Raw genomic sequence first — 17,812 nt, forward strand, 5'->3', positions numbered from 1 at the left:
AAGATTCTCAGGCCAAATGATAGTGCAGTGATACGGCGGTTGTTTGTGCAGAATGAGATTCTTAAACAGGAGTAAAAGGTGAAAATAGTTATCAACATTACCTTTTAAAAAATCACTCTTCAGGGGCACCTGGGTGGCTTAGTCGGTTAAACGTCCAACTTCAGCTCAGGCCATGATCTCATGGTTCATGGGTTTGAGCCCCATGTCAGGCTCTGTGCTGACAGCTAGCTCGGAGCCTGGAGCTTGCTTCGAATTCTGTGTGTCTCTCTCTCTTGACTCTCCCCTGCTCACGCATGCGCGCTCTCTCTCTCTCAGAACTAAATAAAACATTTTTAAAAAATAAAAAAAAGGGGCGCCTGGGTGGCTTAGTCGGTTAGGCGGTCGACTTTCGCTTGGGTCATGATCTCGAGGTTCGTGGGTTCGAGCCCCGCGTCGGGCTCTGTGCTGACTGCCAGCTCGGAGCCTGGAGCCTGTTTCTGGAGTTTGTGTCTCCCTCTCTCTCTGACCCTCCCCTGCTCACGCTGTCTCTCTCTCTCCTAGAAATAAATAAAAAAATATTAAAAAATAAATAAATAAAAATAAAAAAAAATTAAAAAAAAAAATCACTCTTCAGAGGCACCACCTCAGGCACCAGACACCAAGTCTATCACCTGATCCTCCTGCCCGTGTTGGAACTGGCAGCCATTTCTTCAAGCATTGGATAAAATTTAAACTTAACTTGTCAAGCCTTCAAACCTTGTGCCCATATTGGATGAAAAATGTGTGTTGTGAACACCAGTATCACCCTCAGCGTGATGGTGTGCTTACAAAGAGCGCCCCGGAAACCCCCTGAGAGAAGGGCAGATCTACAATGCCGTCACAATGCCACACTGTCTTAGGGGATACACACTCTTGCACATGCAAACGTACACGCTCAGGGGCCAGCGTGAGTGCCAGAATCACTCAGGTTATGCTCCTTCTCTCTTTACCTGTCTCTCAATGCAGCTAATTGCATTTTTGTTAAATGAAAAGTTAAGAGCCCATTTGATGGGAATCTTCTCTATGAATAAACACACAATACACAAGCCCAGGCAGAAGGAGAAGACAGGCCTGACTCATATACCTGACTTCAAAATCCCTTATATATAAATTCAGGAACTTGGAGTGTTTTTGTTACTCTGGCGAGTGAAGAGAGACAATTTATACCGTATGTGTCTTGTCAATTGTCACCTACTGCGATATAATCCACTACAGCAAAGTGCACTTAACACCAACGCTGTATTGATCCTTATTTACCCATTGGTGATCCTAACTTCATGGTGACAGTGGATCATTTTTACCATGATGATCCTGTGTGTGTAGGAGGCAAAGCTGAGTCCGTAGAGATCCCAGACCTACTCTGTTGGTCGTATTGCTACTGAATTCCTGAAAGCTGATAGGCTCATTTCCTTAGACCAAAACAGAAACAAACAGAAACTCCTCTCCAGGGTGAGAGGATTTTGATGTTATTTGCCTACTTGTTTTGTTCCCTCTCAATGAGATTATTGATGATCTTGACTATTTAAACTGGATAAATGAGTTCAGCCTGTTACCCCTGGTGACTTTTAATACTTGTAAGTGACATTTCTGCGTAGCTGAAGATTGAGGGCACAGTGTGGTTCTTGTCAAAGAAGTATTGACAGTTGAGAACTTTCCTTCCAATATAAAGCTGGAAGTGTGTTAGTTATTATCATGTCAAGCAATATGAATTAATACAAGTCTACCTATCATTTCCCAGAAACTGCCATGAGCCATCCCTATTACTGCAGCATCCATGAGCACTTAGTGAAAATGGACTGTCAGTATTACCACAGAGCTAATAGGGTTGGCCTGGGCTGGCCTGCAACCCCGTCATTGGAGAGGCTACATCATGCGAGCCATTTCCCCAGGTTCCCAGCCAAGATTACTTTGAGGGGAAGTGGGACCTGATTGTATACCTGCTGTTGGAATCCCAAACCTTCTGAGAAACACACAGACTCAGAGCCAAGTAAAACCAATGCTTTAAGAATGGCAGATACACCGGCCCTAAAACGCTCAACCCTCTCCATGGTTTTCAGGATTTGAGGTGAAGCTAGGAAGGGTAGAGCATTGTAGGGATTCTCTTAGAACTCCCTGCGTGGTATATATTGGATTTCCTGAAGCAAATACAGAAGCAGTGTGTTACTTGTTTTAAGATAAAATCAACTCAAGGCCATTAAGTTGTGATTGTGTCTGATAAATCTCTGTCACATGTGATGTGGGGCCTGTCTGTGCTTAACCCCACCATTACTTAGAGTTAGAATTACTGTTTGCACTTAATGCTATTTGTTTTTGTTAAATATAATGTTGCCAGAAGTAATAGATGCCCTGGGACATAAACCTAAAACAACATACATTTCTCAGTCAAGTAATCCTGAATTTAATCTAAAAATAGCCTAAACAGTAGTTTATGTAAACCCCAAATATCAAGACTCCCAGCCCAATGCTAGTTCATCAAACTGTAAATTTATGAGGCACTTAGTTAGCATTCGAACATTTTAAACCAGATCAAGCGTGATCTGTGTTAGAAACAGACTCCAGAAATCCAAGAATCCCACTCTTGGCTGATCTTGCTGACTGGAACATTCCTTGGGGAAGTCCTTCTGTGGGGCCGGCATAGTGAAATACTAACATAGCACACTGTGTAGGCATATGGTTATTGGCGACGTAGTTAGCTTTTCTGAGCACTGTTTTAAACATAGTTTTGTCTCCTGAGAGACCAGGCCCTCTGGCCAGCAGAGCCTGGCTGTGTGAGCAAAGGAACCTCTTTCATTTTACAACCAACCTAACCACGAGAGAAAACTTAGAAGTGGTCACAGACGAAATGTTCCTCCATATGTGGTGAGGCCATTCTGCCAGGACTTGGATCTCCTCCAGTTGTGGCTTCCCAAACAACATCCTTGTTGTTTGAAAAAACCCATCTGGTGGCCGCTCAGGGGATCCCAGCCCAGGATGATGGGAGCTGGCTTATAAAAATGCAAAGCTAGAAGAAAAACTGACTTACAGGTTGGTTCTCCGTAGGATTGGATTCCCCAAGGGTGACAAACAAAGCAGTTTCACCTGGTCTGTGTGCCTTGCTTACACCTTGTTGAAGATGGAACGGAGCCACTGTTTTCTTGAGACATTTTATTTCTGGAACCTGTACACATGTAGCAGAGTTCACTGAAATCCATCAGAATTGTCAGAAGATCTATTTATTTTGAAAGCTCTATCCCTAGTTTTATTTAAAGATATCACATAAAACCCTAAGTTAAATTTAAGGTGACTCTTAGCATCCTTTGTTAAAAGCTCTTGAAAAACCAGTAGTTCCTTCAAAAGTTAACACAAAACAAAGAGATGGTAGGCAGATAGACAGATAGATAGCTGTAGACACCTGTTGGTATAGGTAGATAACAAGCAAGGAAAAAAAAAACCTAAAAAGCTGAGTAATGGCACTGAAAAACAGGACTCACTTTATTCAGTGAAGTAACCAATAGAAATATATCCACATTACTCCTATTGGTCAGATTTATCGGACAGTCTCTTGGTCTTCATTTAACTTGAATTGGATGGATACCTGGCTTCTTGGAAGGAGGGCAAGACTGAGTCTAACCAGAGAAGGCCGCCACGGCACTCGACTTAGCAGCCCTGTAGTGGATGTGGATTCTCTGAGTTTTGCGGTGCTTTCCCCAGTGTTAAATAACTAGTTCATTCAATAAATATTCACAGAGTCCCCACTCCGTGCCAGTCCCTGGTAGAGAAACTGGGATAGAAGGCTGCCTTGGGGAGTTGAAAGAGCCTTTTGAGAAATGCAGAGAGAGAGAGTCGTGTTCAGGATAAGGTCTAGTAGAGTGGTCTGGACCACAGGAAAACAAGACCACCAACATGTGGGTCCATGGCACCTCAGATAAGCTTTCTTCTGACAGGATAGTAGTTGGTCAATTGACCAACTGACCAAAAAAAAAAAAAAAAAAAAAAAAAAAAAAAAAAAAAAAAAAAAAAAAAAAAAAAAAAAAAAAAAAAGGTCCAAGTGGAGAAACAAAAAAAATTATACTTAGGTGCCTTAAACATTCAGTTTAAGCTTAAGCCATGAAAATGTTTTCACCAATATTGCAGTGGGAGTGAAAGCTTTTTCTTTGAGGGTACTTGTTTGCCGATAGCCCTTGCACATCACCCTCTTCACACAAACCACAAGTATAATCAAATGAGTTAGAATTCCAGTTTCTTCTTCTTTTTTAGATTGAGTGGAACATAAAAAAATCCTTGTGAAGCAGTCTGGACCAGATTTTTATGATATTTTTTCCCCTCATCTCTTATACTTGTCTTGCCCACATCCAATTTGACAGTGGTCTATTTTTAGTGAGCTAAGTTAGTTTTCATGAAAACAGCTACTTTTGTTCTTGTTCATTCACGTATTAATTGAAATAACAAGGCTTAACAATAAATACAGTTAAGTCTTGATAAGCACACCCTTAACTCACAGGAGCAGACATATGAGGGTGATCAGAGACTGCCCTGCTAGTCCAGGGATTGAAGAGCATGCGTTACAGGTGTGCTGTATTTTCCAAGGACTAAGATGGCTTTGGCTAATCCAGCTCCACATGGTGGTGGTGGAATGAAGGGAGGGTCTCCATGGACGAGAGTATGGAGTGGCTTGGAGGGTGTGCAGAGTAAGAACACAGGCGGACCCCTGTCCAGAGACCCCAGGATTAAGCAGCAAGCAGGGGGAATTGATAGAAGACAGTCAGAAACATATGAGGGAAAGTGGAAAACGTGGCTCTGGAAAAGCCTTTAGAACCTCTTTTTATAATTCTCTCTGTTTGTGTCATCTCCTTGCCCAGGCAGGCAGTGATCTGAAGTCAGGGATGGCATTTTGTGCACCATTATATGTTCTCTTTGTAGTCCATCAGCTGGCACTTGGGAAACCCCTGGTAAATATTTTTGAATGGAAGGAAGTACATGTTTTCTCCATTGTGCTTGCTGGCAAAGGATGAGCATCCTTCTGCACAGTGAATGTCTGTCCTGGATGTCACAGGTCAGCAAAGTGTGGGCCATCTGATCTCATATGTTCTGTACCTCAAGTTACTCCAATGACAGCATGTGAGCAAACTAAGATCAATGTTCGGCTTCTAATGCATGGTCAGCTACACACATCTAGGCAGGCATCCTAGTCTATTAGGTACAACGTGACAACAGAAAGCAACAGGTACGATGTTGGTGGACCCAGGTATGATGATGTGAAAGACAGAAAAGCCTCGTTTTCCACTGATTTGAAGATTTACACCCATGATATTATTACATAAGTCAAAGCCCTAGGTGGTTCCCACTAGACCTTCACATAAAGACTTCTCCTTAGGGCAACAATACACCTAGGTCATTAACATTGGGCTGTTTTAGTGTCAAAAATAAGTGTCACCATCAGAAGTTTACAGTGTAAGGACTCTAATATCACAGCATAGTAATGTATTTTTTTCATTTATTCATTTATTTAGCAAATGCTACTGGTGTCTGCTCTATCCGTCTTCATTAAGTAAGGAAGTCACTGCCGTATGTCTCTGTACACTCATGGTTGTTGGTCTGCGTTGTTGAGAACAGCAGAGTACTGGGTCTCAGCCTGTGTCATGCTTTGTATTTCAAACCTGATCTGAGGTAGCACGATGTGCTAGAAGCTGGCACTGCCAATGAAAGCCTGTAGCATAAGTATCCCTCTCTCCTTTTCCTTTCCCTCGGGCAGCCTGGGGATGAACCATGATGATGACCACTCGTCCTGCGCAGGCAGATCCCACATCATGTCAGGAGAGTGGGTGAAAGGTCGGAACCCCAGTGACCTCTCTTGGTCATCCTGCAGCCGAGATGACCTGGAAAACTTCCTCAAGTAAGTCCTTGAATCATGCTCTACAAACGCTACAATAGAAAGTATTTCTGGGGTCCCTGGGGCACTCAGTCGGATAAGCCTCCGACTCTTGATTTCAGCTCAGGTCACGATCTCACGGCTATGAGATGGAGCCCCGCCTTGGGCTCCGCCCCCCCCTCAAAAAAAAAGAGAATAAAAATATTTTCTAAAAATTTTAAAGAGTACTTCCAGAACACACAATAATTGGAGTCTTAGCAAGTGTGGGAAGGAGAAGTGAATCACCTAGAACTCTGATCTGGGCTAACAAAGCGGTCAGTGCACAGTCTCCTGTATCTGGCCAAAGCTTCCACCCAAGTGTGCATCTGGTAGGATGCTGGGCACCCTGCTGCTACCCGTACATGTGTTGTGGATGGACTGAATATCAACACAATGACCAGGATTTGAAAGGAACCCCATTTCATTTCTCTGCAGTATTTTGACTCGGAGTGGACACCACCATAGCAGAGTCCCACAGCTGCTACAGAAAAAGGTGCTTCCTTAATGCTCAGCCTGCTCCCTTTGACAGCAGGCAACTCGCTGGGCAGAGCTCACCCTCCTCCCCCCTCACATGTAGGGATGGGCCCTGTTACCTACTTTCCAGAACATACCTGCACCCTTCCACTTGCAGGTTTCTACAGAAAAGCTGGCCGTCTGATTTCAGACCTTTGTCACACAAAGTCTTTGCTTATGTCCTTATGAGGATCCCTTCATGTCAAGACCTCAGGGATAAACTTACAGATTTATGGGTAGACCCTGATCACTTCATTACTTAGTTGTATTCATCTGTCTACCGCTTGGTGATGGAAGGGACCAGGGACTCAATGAGTCTTACCTGCCTATAGAGTTTTGCAGTTCAATAACACATTGAGCACCCAGTGAATTCGGGATGGAGCAGCCAGACATCACTCTGCCTTGTGTCCTCATCCTGGCTCTTCTTTCATGATATTTCCTGTGGGTGGGGAAATTGTATGCTACACAAGGCTTAAAAACGGACTCATTGGTTTTAATAGCGTCTGTTTCTTCCTCAGTACTTGTTATCACAGAATCTTCATGAAATGTTTTCAGCCACTTGACACTGTTTCATTTTCCCCAGAAGGGTGAAACAAGGGAGGATATTTTTGTTTGCTCATATACACGTTGCTGGTCCCACTGCCTTTGTTATAGTGTTGTGTGTGTCTGAGCCTGGGGGAGGTGGCCAATGTCAGCCTGTGTTTACTTGGTGTGCAACTCTCTTCTTTAAGAATCTTGGGGCGAGGCTAGGTTTCCTTTCTACCACCATCTGCCATGCTTTTGGGAATTGAAAAATAAAAGCATTCAAGGATTTAACCTCCTAAGGGAACCACAGGCTCCCAGCCCCCAATTCAGTCTTTCAGAGTTGTTCTCAACATCTCTAAACATTTCTATCCTGGTTGAAATCCCAACGTCCTTTACAGATGGTGCCACCAGCCAGTTCTTACCGAGGGCAGAAGGTGTGCTCGTGTGGGAACCTAGACCCATCAGCTGCCACAGCCTTGACACAAGCCCTCTGAGAGAGTCTGCAGTTTGAAATAAGCACTTTGTTTTCACTCAAAATAAAGCAAAAATGACCCTAACTTCTGTTTTCTCTTTATTCATGACAATTTTGCTTTAAAATGTATTCTTTTGTTTAACATTTATTTATTCATTTGGAGAGAGAGATAGCAAGCAGGGGAGGGGCAGATAGAGGGAGAGAGGGAGAATCCTAAGCAGGCATCACAGTTTTCATCATAGAGCCGTATGTGGGGCTCAAACCCATGAACCATGAGATCATGACCTGAGCCAAAACCAAGAGGCCAAAATGATGAATCAAACACTTAACTGATTGAGCCACCCAGGCACCCCTTAAAGACGTAGTCTAAGAAAATACCGTTGGAATCTATTTCAGAAATAGATTTTCATCCAAGAAAGCTCAAACTTGAGAAAAGTACATTAGCCTCATGGGTGTTTTTCCAGGTCCTTTCCTAGTTGCTCAGCCCTCATTGTCTTCATAGTAAAGATCTGCATTTGGCCAGGTAGAAAAAGAGCTTAAAAAAGCGCAGTCCACATGTCCAGTGCCTGGTCATCTTCCCATACATAATTTGGAGATGCATCCTCCTCCCCTTCTCTTGAGTGACAAATCAAAACGAAGACCCCGGAAGTAGTCTTGCAAGTCAACTTGCCACTTGGCTGTTTCAGGTCAAAAGTCAGCACGTGTTTGCTGGTTACAGACCCCAGGAGCCAGCATGCGGTGCGTCTCCCTCACAAGCTGCCAGGCATGCACTACAGCGCCGACGAGCAGTGCCAGATCCTGTTCGGCACTAATGCCACCTTCTGCAGAAACATGGAGGTAAGAAGCCATGGGAGGCTGGCTCAGGATGGAGCGTCTGGCTTCTGGCAGAGGGCACGGGTATCCATACTCCACACACATGCGTATCTGCACGCACACATTCACTTACCCTGGCATGTGTATACAGACACGCTCGTGAGCATTTGCATAGTTGCACCTGTAGAGAGCCATGTGTGCACACACATGCATGCAGTTACACGCATGCATATACCCACTTCCACAAATAGGCAGCTTTTATTTTTTAAATTTTTTTTAAGTTGATTGGTACTGAAAGAGTGAGCAGGAGAGTGCCAAAGAGAGAATCCCAAGTGGGCTCTGCACTGTCAGTGCAGAGCTGGACGCAGGGCTTAAACTCATGAATGGTGAGATTACAACCTGAGCCAAAACCGAGAGTCGGACACTTAACTGACTGAGACACCTGGGCGCCCCACACACAGGCAGTTTGGTAGAGGCATGCTTCAGAGTCACCACCAACACCAATGACCTAACGTTTGGTTTGTTTTAATCCAAAAGCATTTCTTTTTTCCTTTCTTAATAGCCTAATGTCCTAACATGAAAATTTTAGGACATTAGAGAAAAGAAAATTCACCCGCACTTCTTGGAAGTGATGTAATGTCACCTGATATCAAGCCCTGGGTAGTTATGGAAGACAGCTAAAAACTATTAAGCATTGGAGAGTGTCAGGTCGAGAACATTTAATAAACAATAAATTGGTTATTTGATAGTAATGTTAATAACCCTGTTAAAAGGTTACTTTTTACTTAGCAATACCTGCATGTTTTGTCCTAAAGCTTCTTTAAAAAACTTTTTTTTTAATGTCTATTCATTTTTTTTGAGAGATAGAGCATGAGCTGTGGAGGGACAGAGAGAGAGGGGGACACAGAATCTGAAGTAGGCTCCAGGCTCTGAGCTGTCAGCCCAGAGCCCAACGCAGGGCTTGAACTCATGAACTGTGAGATCACGACCTGAGCCAAAGTCAGAAGCTCAACTGACTAAGCCACCCAGGTGCCCCTGTCCTAAAGCTTCTAAACATGTGTGAGCCCAGTTAGCCATCACCGCGGGCTCCCTGGGTTGCTCTCCCCAGTGTACAGATGGCAACACTGAGCCTCAGAGATGAAGCAGTCATTTGAAATGGCTTGGTTAGCAGGTAGTAGAGCAAGGATTTGACTCAGGTCCATTCACCGCCAGAACACACATTTCCCACCATGCTGCTGACAGCAAGCTGCGGCCTGGCCCCTTCTGTGCACCGGGGTAGATGCGCCAGGCCCTGGGGCAGCACGGTCTCCAGGCCGCAGCCCAGGTGGAGGCCAGAGCGGCCTGCACTCTAGCCGGCAGCTGGCAGTTGGCTCAGGTAGGGGAGCAGGGCCTGTGCCACTCTGGAGCAGAAGGACAGAAGAACAGAAGGAGCACCAGCTGGGGATGTGTGGGCCTCCGGAGCCACCCAGTGGCAGCTAGCCTGAGGGAGGGTTGTCTAGGAGCTGAAGCTCAAGACAGCATCTAGTCCCCGGGAGGGAGCCTGGAGGGCTGGCCACACTCCCTGAGCGAGACCCCAGCCTAGGGCTGGACCATGTCCAAGACAGAAGCATCAGGGGCTGTGCCTCCAGAATGGGACCCTGGGGTCACAGCCAGCAGAACAAGTCAGCCTGGGCTCCAGGAGGTGGGAGGCTGTGTAGATACTGCCTCCTCTCTGAGAGCGGCAGCCATGTTTGCCTTTTAGGAGCAGACAGTTGCATACCGGTTGGGCCAGGAAGGGTAAGAGGAGGGAGGTACCTATACTGGGGGCTCATGATTTCCCAGGCAGAGAGAGTGTATGGAGAGAGTGTGTAGGAAGGGTCAGCTTTCCATGTACTGTCACATGCAACCCTGACTGCAACCCTTGGGGCAGAGGCTTTGAACTTCATTTAACAGATGAGAAGACAGAGGCTAGGAGAGGTTAGGTAATGGGCTGAGATCACCAAGCCAGGAAGGAATGGGCTGCAGAGTGAGCCCAGGTATGTCTATTACTGAAGGAGAAAAGGAAGGCTGCATACGGTCATTCAAAGACATACCCCAAGGGCGAGGAAGGTGACTTGGTATTTTATTTTCCTCTTCTAGCATCGTTTTGTTAGAAGACCGTGAAATGTCAACAAATAATGATCAGCTCAGCTATGTCACTTTTTATTCTCCCTAGAAGCTCAAGATACAATTACATAAAATGAAATCTTCTTATTTTGTAAGTTATAGGGAAGCTGAACATTTATTCCTACAGCTCACCAGTAACCACAGAGTATGTTCTCCTCCTTGCCTTTTCCCTGAGAGTTTCGCCAGTACTAAAATAAAATGGGCATTTTCCTCCCCGGTACCTAGCAGGAGTGATTCCTTGGGGGAGAGAGAGAGCACCTGTTAGCACGGCTGACTTAGACGGCCAGCAGCCTCTGGGAAGCTGGCGGAAATTGTCCTGCTTGCGAGCCTAGGGCGCTTCCTTCACCGTGAATCTCACAGATGGCGATAACTTCACCCAAGGGAAAATGTCATACTAATGCACAAGAGACAATGTCGGAGAAGAAAGACAGAAGGCCAGCTGGGAACCAAGAACTTGGGGGGTGCTGGCCCTAAGCCTGGGACACATCACGTGACTCCAACCCAAACCAAGGCAGCACCCTGCTGCGGGGTTCTGAGGCTTGTTTTATCATCAGTTTACTTGTGTTGACCTTTATGGGTCCGTATTTCAGCTGGTGTTCAGTGTAACAGGAAAGCATGCATATGTCATATTATTCCTTTCTTGTTCCCCTGTAACACCGACTCTTTGGTGTTGGTATGAGCCCCTTTCCCCTTTTCTTCCTGGTCCTCATTTCCTTCTGCACTCCCCTTCACATACTTGGTTCCAATTTAATTGCCTTTCCACTCTTCCTCGAACCTGCAAGGCATGCTCCTGACAAGGACACTCTGGTTCATGCTGGCCGTTTCCTCTGCCTGGACGCTCTTCTCCCACTTGTCCCCGTGGCTAAGTCCCTCATGTTTTTTCTTTCTTATTTTTTGGGTGTTTGTTTTTTTCAGAGGTAACCTTCTCAAGGAGGCCTACCCTGACCATGCTATTTAAAATTTAAACTTGGTAACCCTCCCCCACCTATCCTACAACACTCAGATCTCCTGATTCCCTAAGGGAAAGCCCTGTGTTCGTAAACTTAACATCTTTTAAGCCTATTTATTTTTGAGAGAGAGAGAGAGAGAGATCAGGGGATATGCAGATGGTGGGGGTGGGAAGAAGAACAGAAGCAGGCTCTGCACTGACAGCAGAGAGTCTGACACAAGGCTCGAACTCACAAACCATGAGATCATGACCTGAGCTGAAGCCGGACACTTAACTGACTGAGCCACCCAGGCGCCCCCATAAACATAACATTTTTTAACATGCTATGTAATTCATTTGTTTGTCATGACTATTGATAATCTCTCTCGTCTGGGTTATAAAACCCTTCAAGGGCAGGTATTTCACGTTTGCTGCCCAGTGTTTCCCAAATACCTTGGTCAGTGCCTGGCACATAGTAGGTGCGCAGTAAGTATGTTTTGATCTCGGATACATCCATAACCCTAACAGAAAATTTAAGTTCTTATGTGACTTCACCCCACTACTGATAACCCTGTGGGCAAGCTGAGTTGAGGAAGAAACTCTTAAAGACCTCCCTGTATAATTATAATATATTGATTCTCTAAGCCTGAGTTCACCATCAGGTTCACTGGCATACACATAAGACTCTGTCAGATATCTCACAGAGGTCAATACAAATGTGTTCTTTGGCTCCCCCCCACCCCCAGGGCAGGAAACTATTCAAAGCAGCACAGTAGATCTGATAGTGATTGACTACACGCTGGTTCCTAGTGACCATCTCTGTGTGTCTCTTTCCTTGTGCATTAATGCCCTCATTGGTAAAATCCAAGGCTCTTGGTGAGTTAATACACATAAGGTGCTGAGAACTAAGCCTGTCACAATGTCAACACCCAAAGATTTGAGCTGCTGTGTGCATTATTATTCCCTTTCTGGATGACACTGATTCCCACATTGGAGCACAGAACTAATCTGTTGGTGTACATCTCTAGGATCAGCATTTCTCTGTACTGAACTTCTCAGGGCCATGAAAAATTAAGCATCGTGTAAAACCTGTACTCTGGCAGCCAGAGACTTCCAGAACCAATCAGAAAGTGCCAAATTGGTCTTTATAACCATTATTATTCTTTAATGCCCTTGAGGATTGAAATGGATCTAACATCATGGCCACAATGTTGCCTTTAAATTTCTTATCTTGACATCTGCCTTCAGCCAAGACAAAGTAACAGGGACCAGATTTATCCTCTCACCTGAAGCAACTAAGAAATCAGATGAACTGTATGTAACAGTGATTTTTCATGACATTGGACATCAAGCAAGGAAAAACTGGTCATCCTTGAGAGATGTGAAGCACATAGCTGAGCCCCCTAATTGTCCTGGCTTACTGCCTGGATGGTCTCTAGGCTGGGACACAGAGAGGAACAACTGGGAAGAAGCAAGTCTTCTTGAGTTGAAGAAACGGAGTTTCTCATTCAAACGGGAGTACTGGGGGTTCACAGAGCAGAGTACCATAGAAGAGAGAGCTTTATAAAGAGGGAAACTTAGGAATATGAACAAAATCTCCGTGAATCTTCAGCTAGGTACACAGCAATGTATGTGTGTGAAAACTACCCAAGGCCAGGAAAAGAACCATCTGGAAATGTTAGAGGAACCACCTCTGGAGCTCACTTAAATGCACAAAAGGGTGTTGCATCAGGAGCATGGCAAAATTAGCCCTATACTAAATGCCAATCTGTACCACCTAATAAAGTTTACAAGAAAAATCTGAAGGAATTAAACAGTTTCCAGGTGACCTAACCAAGTCCTAGAACAAAGCTCAAAAATATTTGTAGAAATACAAAACCATCCAGTACTCAATAAAAATAAAATTCAAAATGTCTAGCATCAAATAAAAAATTACTAGGCTTTCAAAGAAGTAGAAAAATACATCCATAATGAGGTGAAAAATAAATCAGAACTGACCAAGAAAGACACAGATGATAGAATTAATAAATAAGGGCATTAAAACAATAATTATCGTCATATTCTAGGTTCAAGAAGGTAGCAGAAAGGTTTAACACATTAGGTAGAGATATGGAAGATATAAAACAGATCCCAAGGAAACTTCTAGAAATGAAAACTGCACTGTTGGAGATGAAAGAGACCCTGCATGAGGTTGCTGGGAACTGAGAGATTGCAGAAGAAAAGATGGATGAACTTGAAGACAAAGTGATTGAAACTATCCAAAATGAAGCACAAGGAGAAAAAATATGGACAAGAAAAAGAAGACAGCATCAGTGAGCTATGGGCCTTTAGGTGGCCTAATGCATATGTAGTTGACACCCCAAAAGGAGATGAGAGAGAACAAGGACAGAAATAATATTTGAAGAAATAATGGCCAAAACAATTTCCAAACTTGATGAAAGTGATAAGCCCACAGATCCAAGAAGCTCAGTGAACCCCAAGCACAAGAAATAGGAAGAAATCCAGACTCATCATAATCCAACTGCTTAAAAGTAATGATAAAGAGCCAGAGGAAAAACGTTATGAACACATAAACAAAGGTAAAAGAGGTAGCATATTTCTCATTCAAAACAATGCAAGCAGAAAGACATGGAGCCACATCTTTAAAGAGCTGAGAGAAGGGGCCCTGGGTGGCTCAGTTGGTTAAGCAACCAATTCTTGGTTTTGGCTCAGGTCATGATCTTGTGGTTTCATGGATTCAAGCTTCGTGTTGGGCTCTGTGCTGGCAGTGTGGAGCCTGCTTGGGATTCTCTCTCTCTCTCTCTCTCTCTCTCTCTCTGTCTGTCTTTCTGCCCCTCCCCCACTCATGCTGTCTCTGTCTCAAAATAAACTTGAAAAAATAAAGTACTGAGAAAAAGATATAAAGGCTGTCACCTTAGAAACTTATACCCAGCAAAAATCTCTTTCAAAAATTAAGGTGAAATGGAGTATTTTTATGATGCAAGAACTGAAAATATCCATTGCTGGCCAACCCATGCTATAAGAAATATTAAAGGAAGTCTTTCAGGCAGAAAGAAAATATAGTAGATGGAACTATAGATCTACACCAAGGAATGAAGAACCGAGGAAGTAGTGACTGAATGGGTGAATATATGATATATTTAAATATGTTCAAATGTCTTTAAAAAGGACCATTGACCATTTAAACAACTGTCTTACAAAAAAAAAAAAAAGAATATAGTTATGGTACATACCCATGTCCTAATCCCTAGAACCTATGAACTTTATCATATATGACAAAAGGGACTTCTCAGGTATGGTTAAGTTAAGCATTATGAGATGGGGACATTTCCTGGATTATCGGGTGACCTGATGTAATAAGAAGGGACCTTACTAAGAGGGAAGCAAGAATCAGAATAGGTAGTAGTAGACCTGATAGCTGAAATGAGAGGTGAGAGGTGGGGGTCATGCAAGGGGAAGCCATAAGCCAGGGAGAGCAAAACAGCCTCTAGGAGCTGGAAAGTTCAGGAAAACAGATTCTCCCCTCGGAGCTACCAGACAGAAGCAGCCCTGTTAAAACTTTGACGTAAGGTCAGTGAGACTGATTTTGGACTTCTAACCTCCAAAACCATACAGTGAGAAATTGGTGTTATTTTAAGCCACTGTGTTTATGCAATGTTTTTTAGAGAAGCAGTTGGAAACACTAATAGCTTTGCCATAGGAAACCAATACAGAAATGCAGACTTTATAACATATGTAAATGTAACTTGGGTGATACACAAAGACCAGAGCAGGAGAAAATGGTCAGATACTATTGTAAGATCTTTATGCTACACATGAGATGGAACAATTGCACATAAAGACAGACTGTGATAAATTAAAGATATATCAACTGTAAATCAACCAATAAATAGCACAACAAAAGTATAGCTAATAAGCCAACAAAGAAAACCAAATGTGAGCATATGTCACTTATCCCTGTGACCCCTTAAGTATATTAGAAAAGATTATGTAAAAGTGAATTATAAGTGCATATTAGTCATTTATATTACATTATGCTAAGGAACTGTTGCAGTTGACACTAGGGCCCAGGACCTCTTCTGTTTGGATGTGGGTCTCTTTGTGGCCTTTATACTCATCCCATGTCTCCTGCTGTCATCTTCTTCATAATAATCACACCCATGATGCCATGACATGCCAAGGTATCTCTGGTTATTTTGAGGCAATTCTCGAGAAAATTCTGCATATCACATGAGACCCCCTTTAATAAGAAAAAAAAAATTACTACTTACTACGTACCATGAAAAAGAAAGAAAAACACTCCTAGCCAGGAACTTTAGGGGAATGGATATCATAAAACCATTAAAACTCCAGAAATCTGGGTGCGCCTAGGTGGCTCAGTCAGTTAAGCATCTGACTTCAGCTCAGGCCATGATTCACGGTTTGTGAGCTCAAGCCGCACATTGAGCTCTGTGCTGACAGCTAGAGCCTGGAGCCTGCTTCAGATTCTGTGTCTCCTTCTCTCTCCGCCCCTCCTCTGCTCATGCTCTGTCTCTCAAAAATAAATAAGCATTCAAAAAATTAAAAAAAAAAAAACACAAAAACAAAAAACCTCCTGAAATCTAAAGGAATCTCTCCCTTTACAAACCACATTCATGCATGGCAGTTGGGAACATTGATTCCTGCGGCAGAGCAGCAAGGAGTAGGTTGGAAAAGTACCTACACGTGAATGAGACAAATAGGGTGTGTGTCTCCTTTATCTTAGAAATTTCTAGAACTTTAAGCCTATCACATAAAAGAAAATAATAATGAAATGTAACAGAGGTTGGACACTGCCAAGGGAATGAAACCACGAAACACACCAGTGCTGAGGAGTTCAACATTTTCTTTTTCGCTTTCTGGAATATGGACCCATAAAAATAAGAAGAGAAGGAACTGGAGAGATTGTATTTTGAGGAAAATACTAACCCATGACTCCTGGTGGGAAGCGTTTTTCATTTTGCTTCTGCTTTTTATGAGGAACAAAAGTTTATCCCTGGCAGAAGGTAGAGGCCTATGGTCCCAAGAGGGCTGTATTTCTCATGAACACATCTTTATTATTGTGCAGAGGCCGAAGTTCTGAAGCAGGGTCTGCGGATAGATTTCAGAGGGTTTGTGAACAAGCATAATGAAACTTTACATCTTTTTGTTATCTTCAATCTATAACTGAAATGACTACAGTTAAACCTTGGACAACACAGATGTGAACTCTGTGAATCCACTTATGCATGGATTTTTTTTTTTTTTTATAAATCCAGTACAGCACTAAAAATGTATTTTCTCTTAATGATTTTCTTAACATGTTCTTTTACTTACACTAAATTTACTGTAAGAATACAGTATGTAATACATGTAACACACAAAATATATGGTAATCAACTATTTATGTTAGTGATAAGGCCTCCAACAGTAAGCTATTAGTAATTCAAAAGTTATATGTGGATTTTTGATGGTTGGGGGGGGGGTCGGCATCCTTACATCTGTGTTGTTCAGTGTTCAACTATATTTCCTTGAACCGCACACACTGGCAGCAAGCCACAGCGATGTTAGCTGTATCCATGACTGTCTTGTGATTAGGACTCACAGGTATTTTCATACTGTGTGACAGTGGTAGCTGCTATCTCAAATTATCATTTATACTCACCACCACTTTATTTTTTTCTTATTACACCAATTTATTGTTTTATTTATTTATTAGCTTATTTTTTTAATTTAAATCCAAGTTTGTTAACATATAGTGTAATAATGATTTCAGGAATAGAATTTAGTGTTAGATCACTTACTCATAACACTCAATACTCATCCCAGCAACTGTCCTCCTTAATACCAATCAGTGATTTAGCCCATCCATCCCCCCCAACACCCAGCCAGCATCTCTCAGTTTGTTCTCTGTATTTGAGTCTCTTAGGGTTTGTCTACCTCTCCGTTTTTATCTTATTTTCGCTTCCCTCCTTCTGTGTTCATCTGTTTTGTTTCTTAAGTTCCACATAGGAGTCAAGTTATATGACATCTATCTTTCTCTGATGGACTTATTTCACTTAGCATAATACACTCTAGTTCTGTCCATGTTGTTGCAAATGGCAGGATTTCATTCTTTTTGATCACCAAGTAATATTCCATTTCATGTATACACCATGTCTTCTTTATCCATTCATCTGTCGATGGACATTGGGGCTCTTCGCATACTTTGGTTATTATCGATAGTGCTGCTATAAACATTGGGTCGATAGCTCTGCTAAAAACATTGGAGTGCATGTGCCTCTTCGAATCAGCAATTTTGTATCCTTTGGATAAATACCTAGTAGTGCGATTGCTGGGTCATAGGGTAGTTCTATTTTTAATTTTTTGAGGCACTTCCATACTGTTGTCCAGAGGGACTGTACCAGTTGCATTTCTACCAGCAGTGCAAAAGTGTTCCTCTTTCTCCACATCCTCACCAACATCTCTTGTTTCCTGAGTTGTTAATTTTAGCTATTCTGACAGGTGTAAGCTG

At 43.1% G+C, this 17,812-nt stretch overlaps 1 protein-coding gene across 1 annotated transcript in view; it reads left to right on the plus strand.

The window, feature by feature from the left end:
• The window catches only part of ADAMTS17 (ADAM metallopeptidase with thrombospondin type 1 motif 17), a 335,406-nt gene that overhangs the window by 161,997 nt on the left and 155,597 nt on the right, over positions 1–17,812 (plus strand). The window contains exons 9-10 of the mRNA XM_039235081.1: positions 5,750–5,890; positions 8,102–8,252. Of these exons, the coding sequence (XP_039091012.1) occupies positions 5,750–5,890; positions 8,102–8,252 (292 nt within the window). The remainder of the gene's footprint in view (positions 1–5,749; positions 5,891–8,101; positions 8,253–17,812) is intronic.

The sequence above is a fragment of the Hyaena hyaena genome, unplaced genomic scaffold (assembly GCF_003009895.1).
Source record: "Hyaena hyaena isolate Hyena2069 unplaced genomic scaffold, ASM300989v1 scaffold_95, whole genome shotgun sequence".
In the NCBI taxonomy this organism is placed as follows: domain Eukaryota; kingdom Metazoa; phylum Chordata; class Mammalia; order Carnivora; family Hyaenidae; genus Hyaena; species Hyaena hyaena.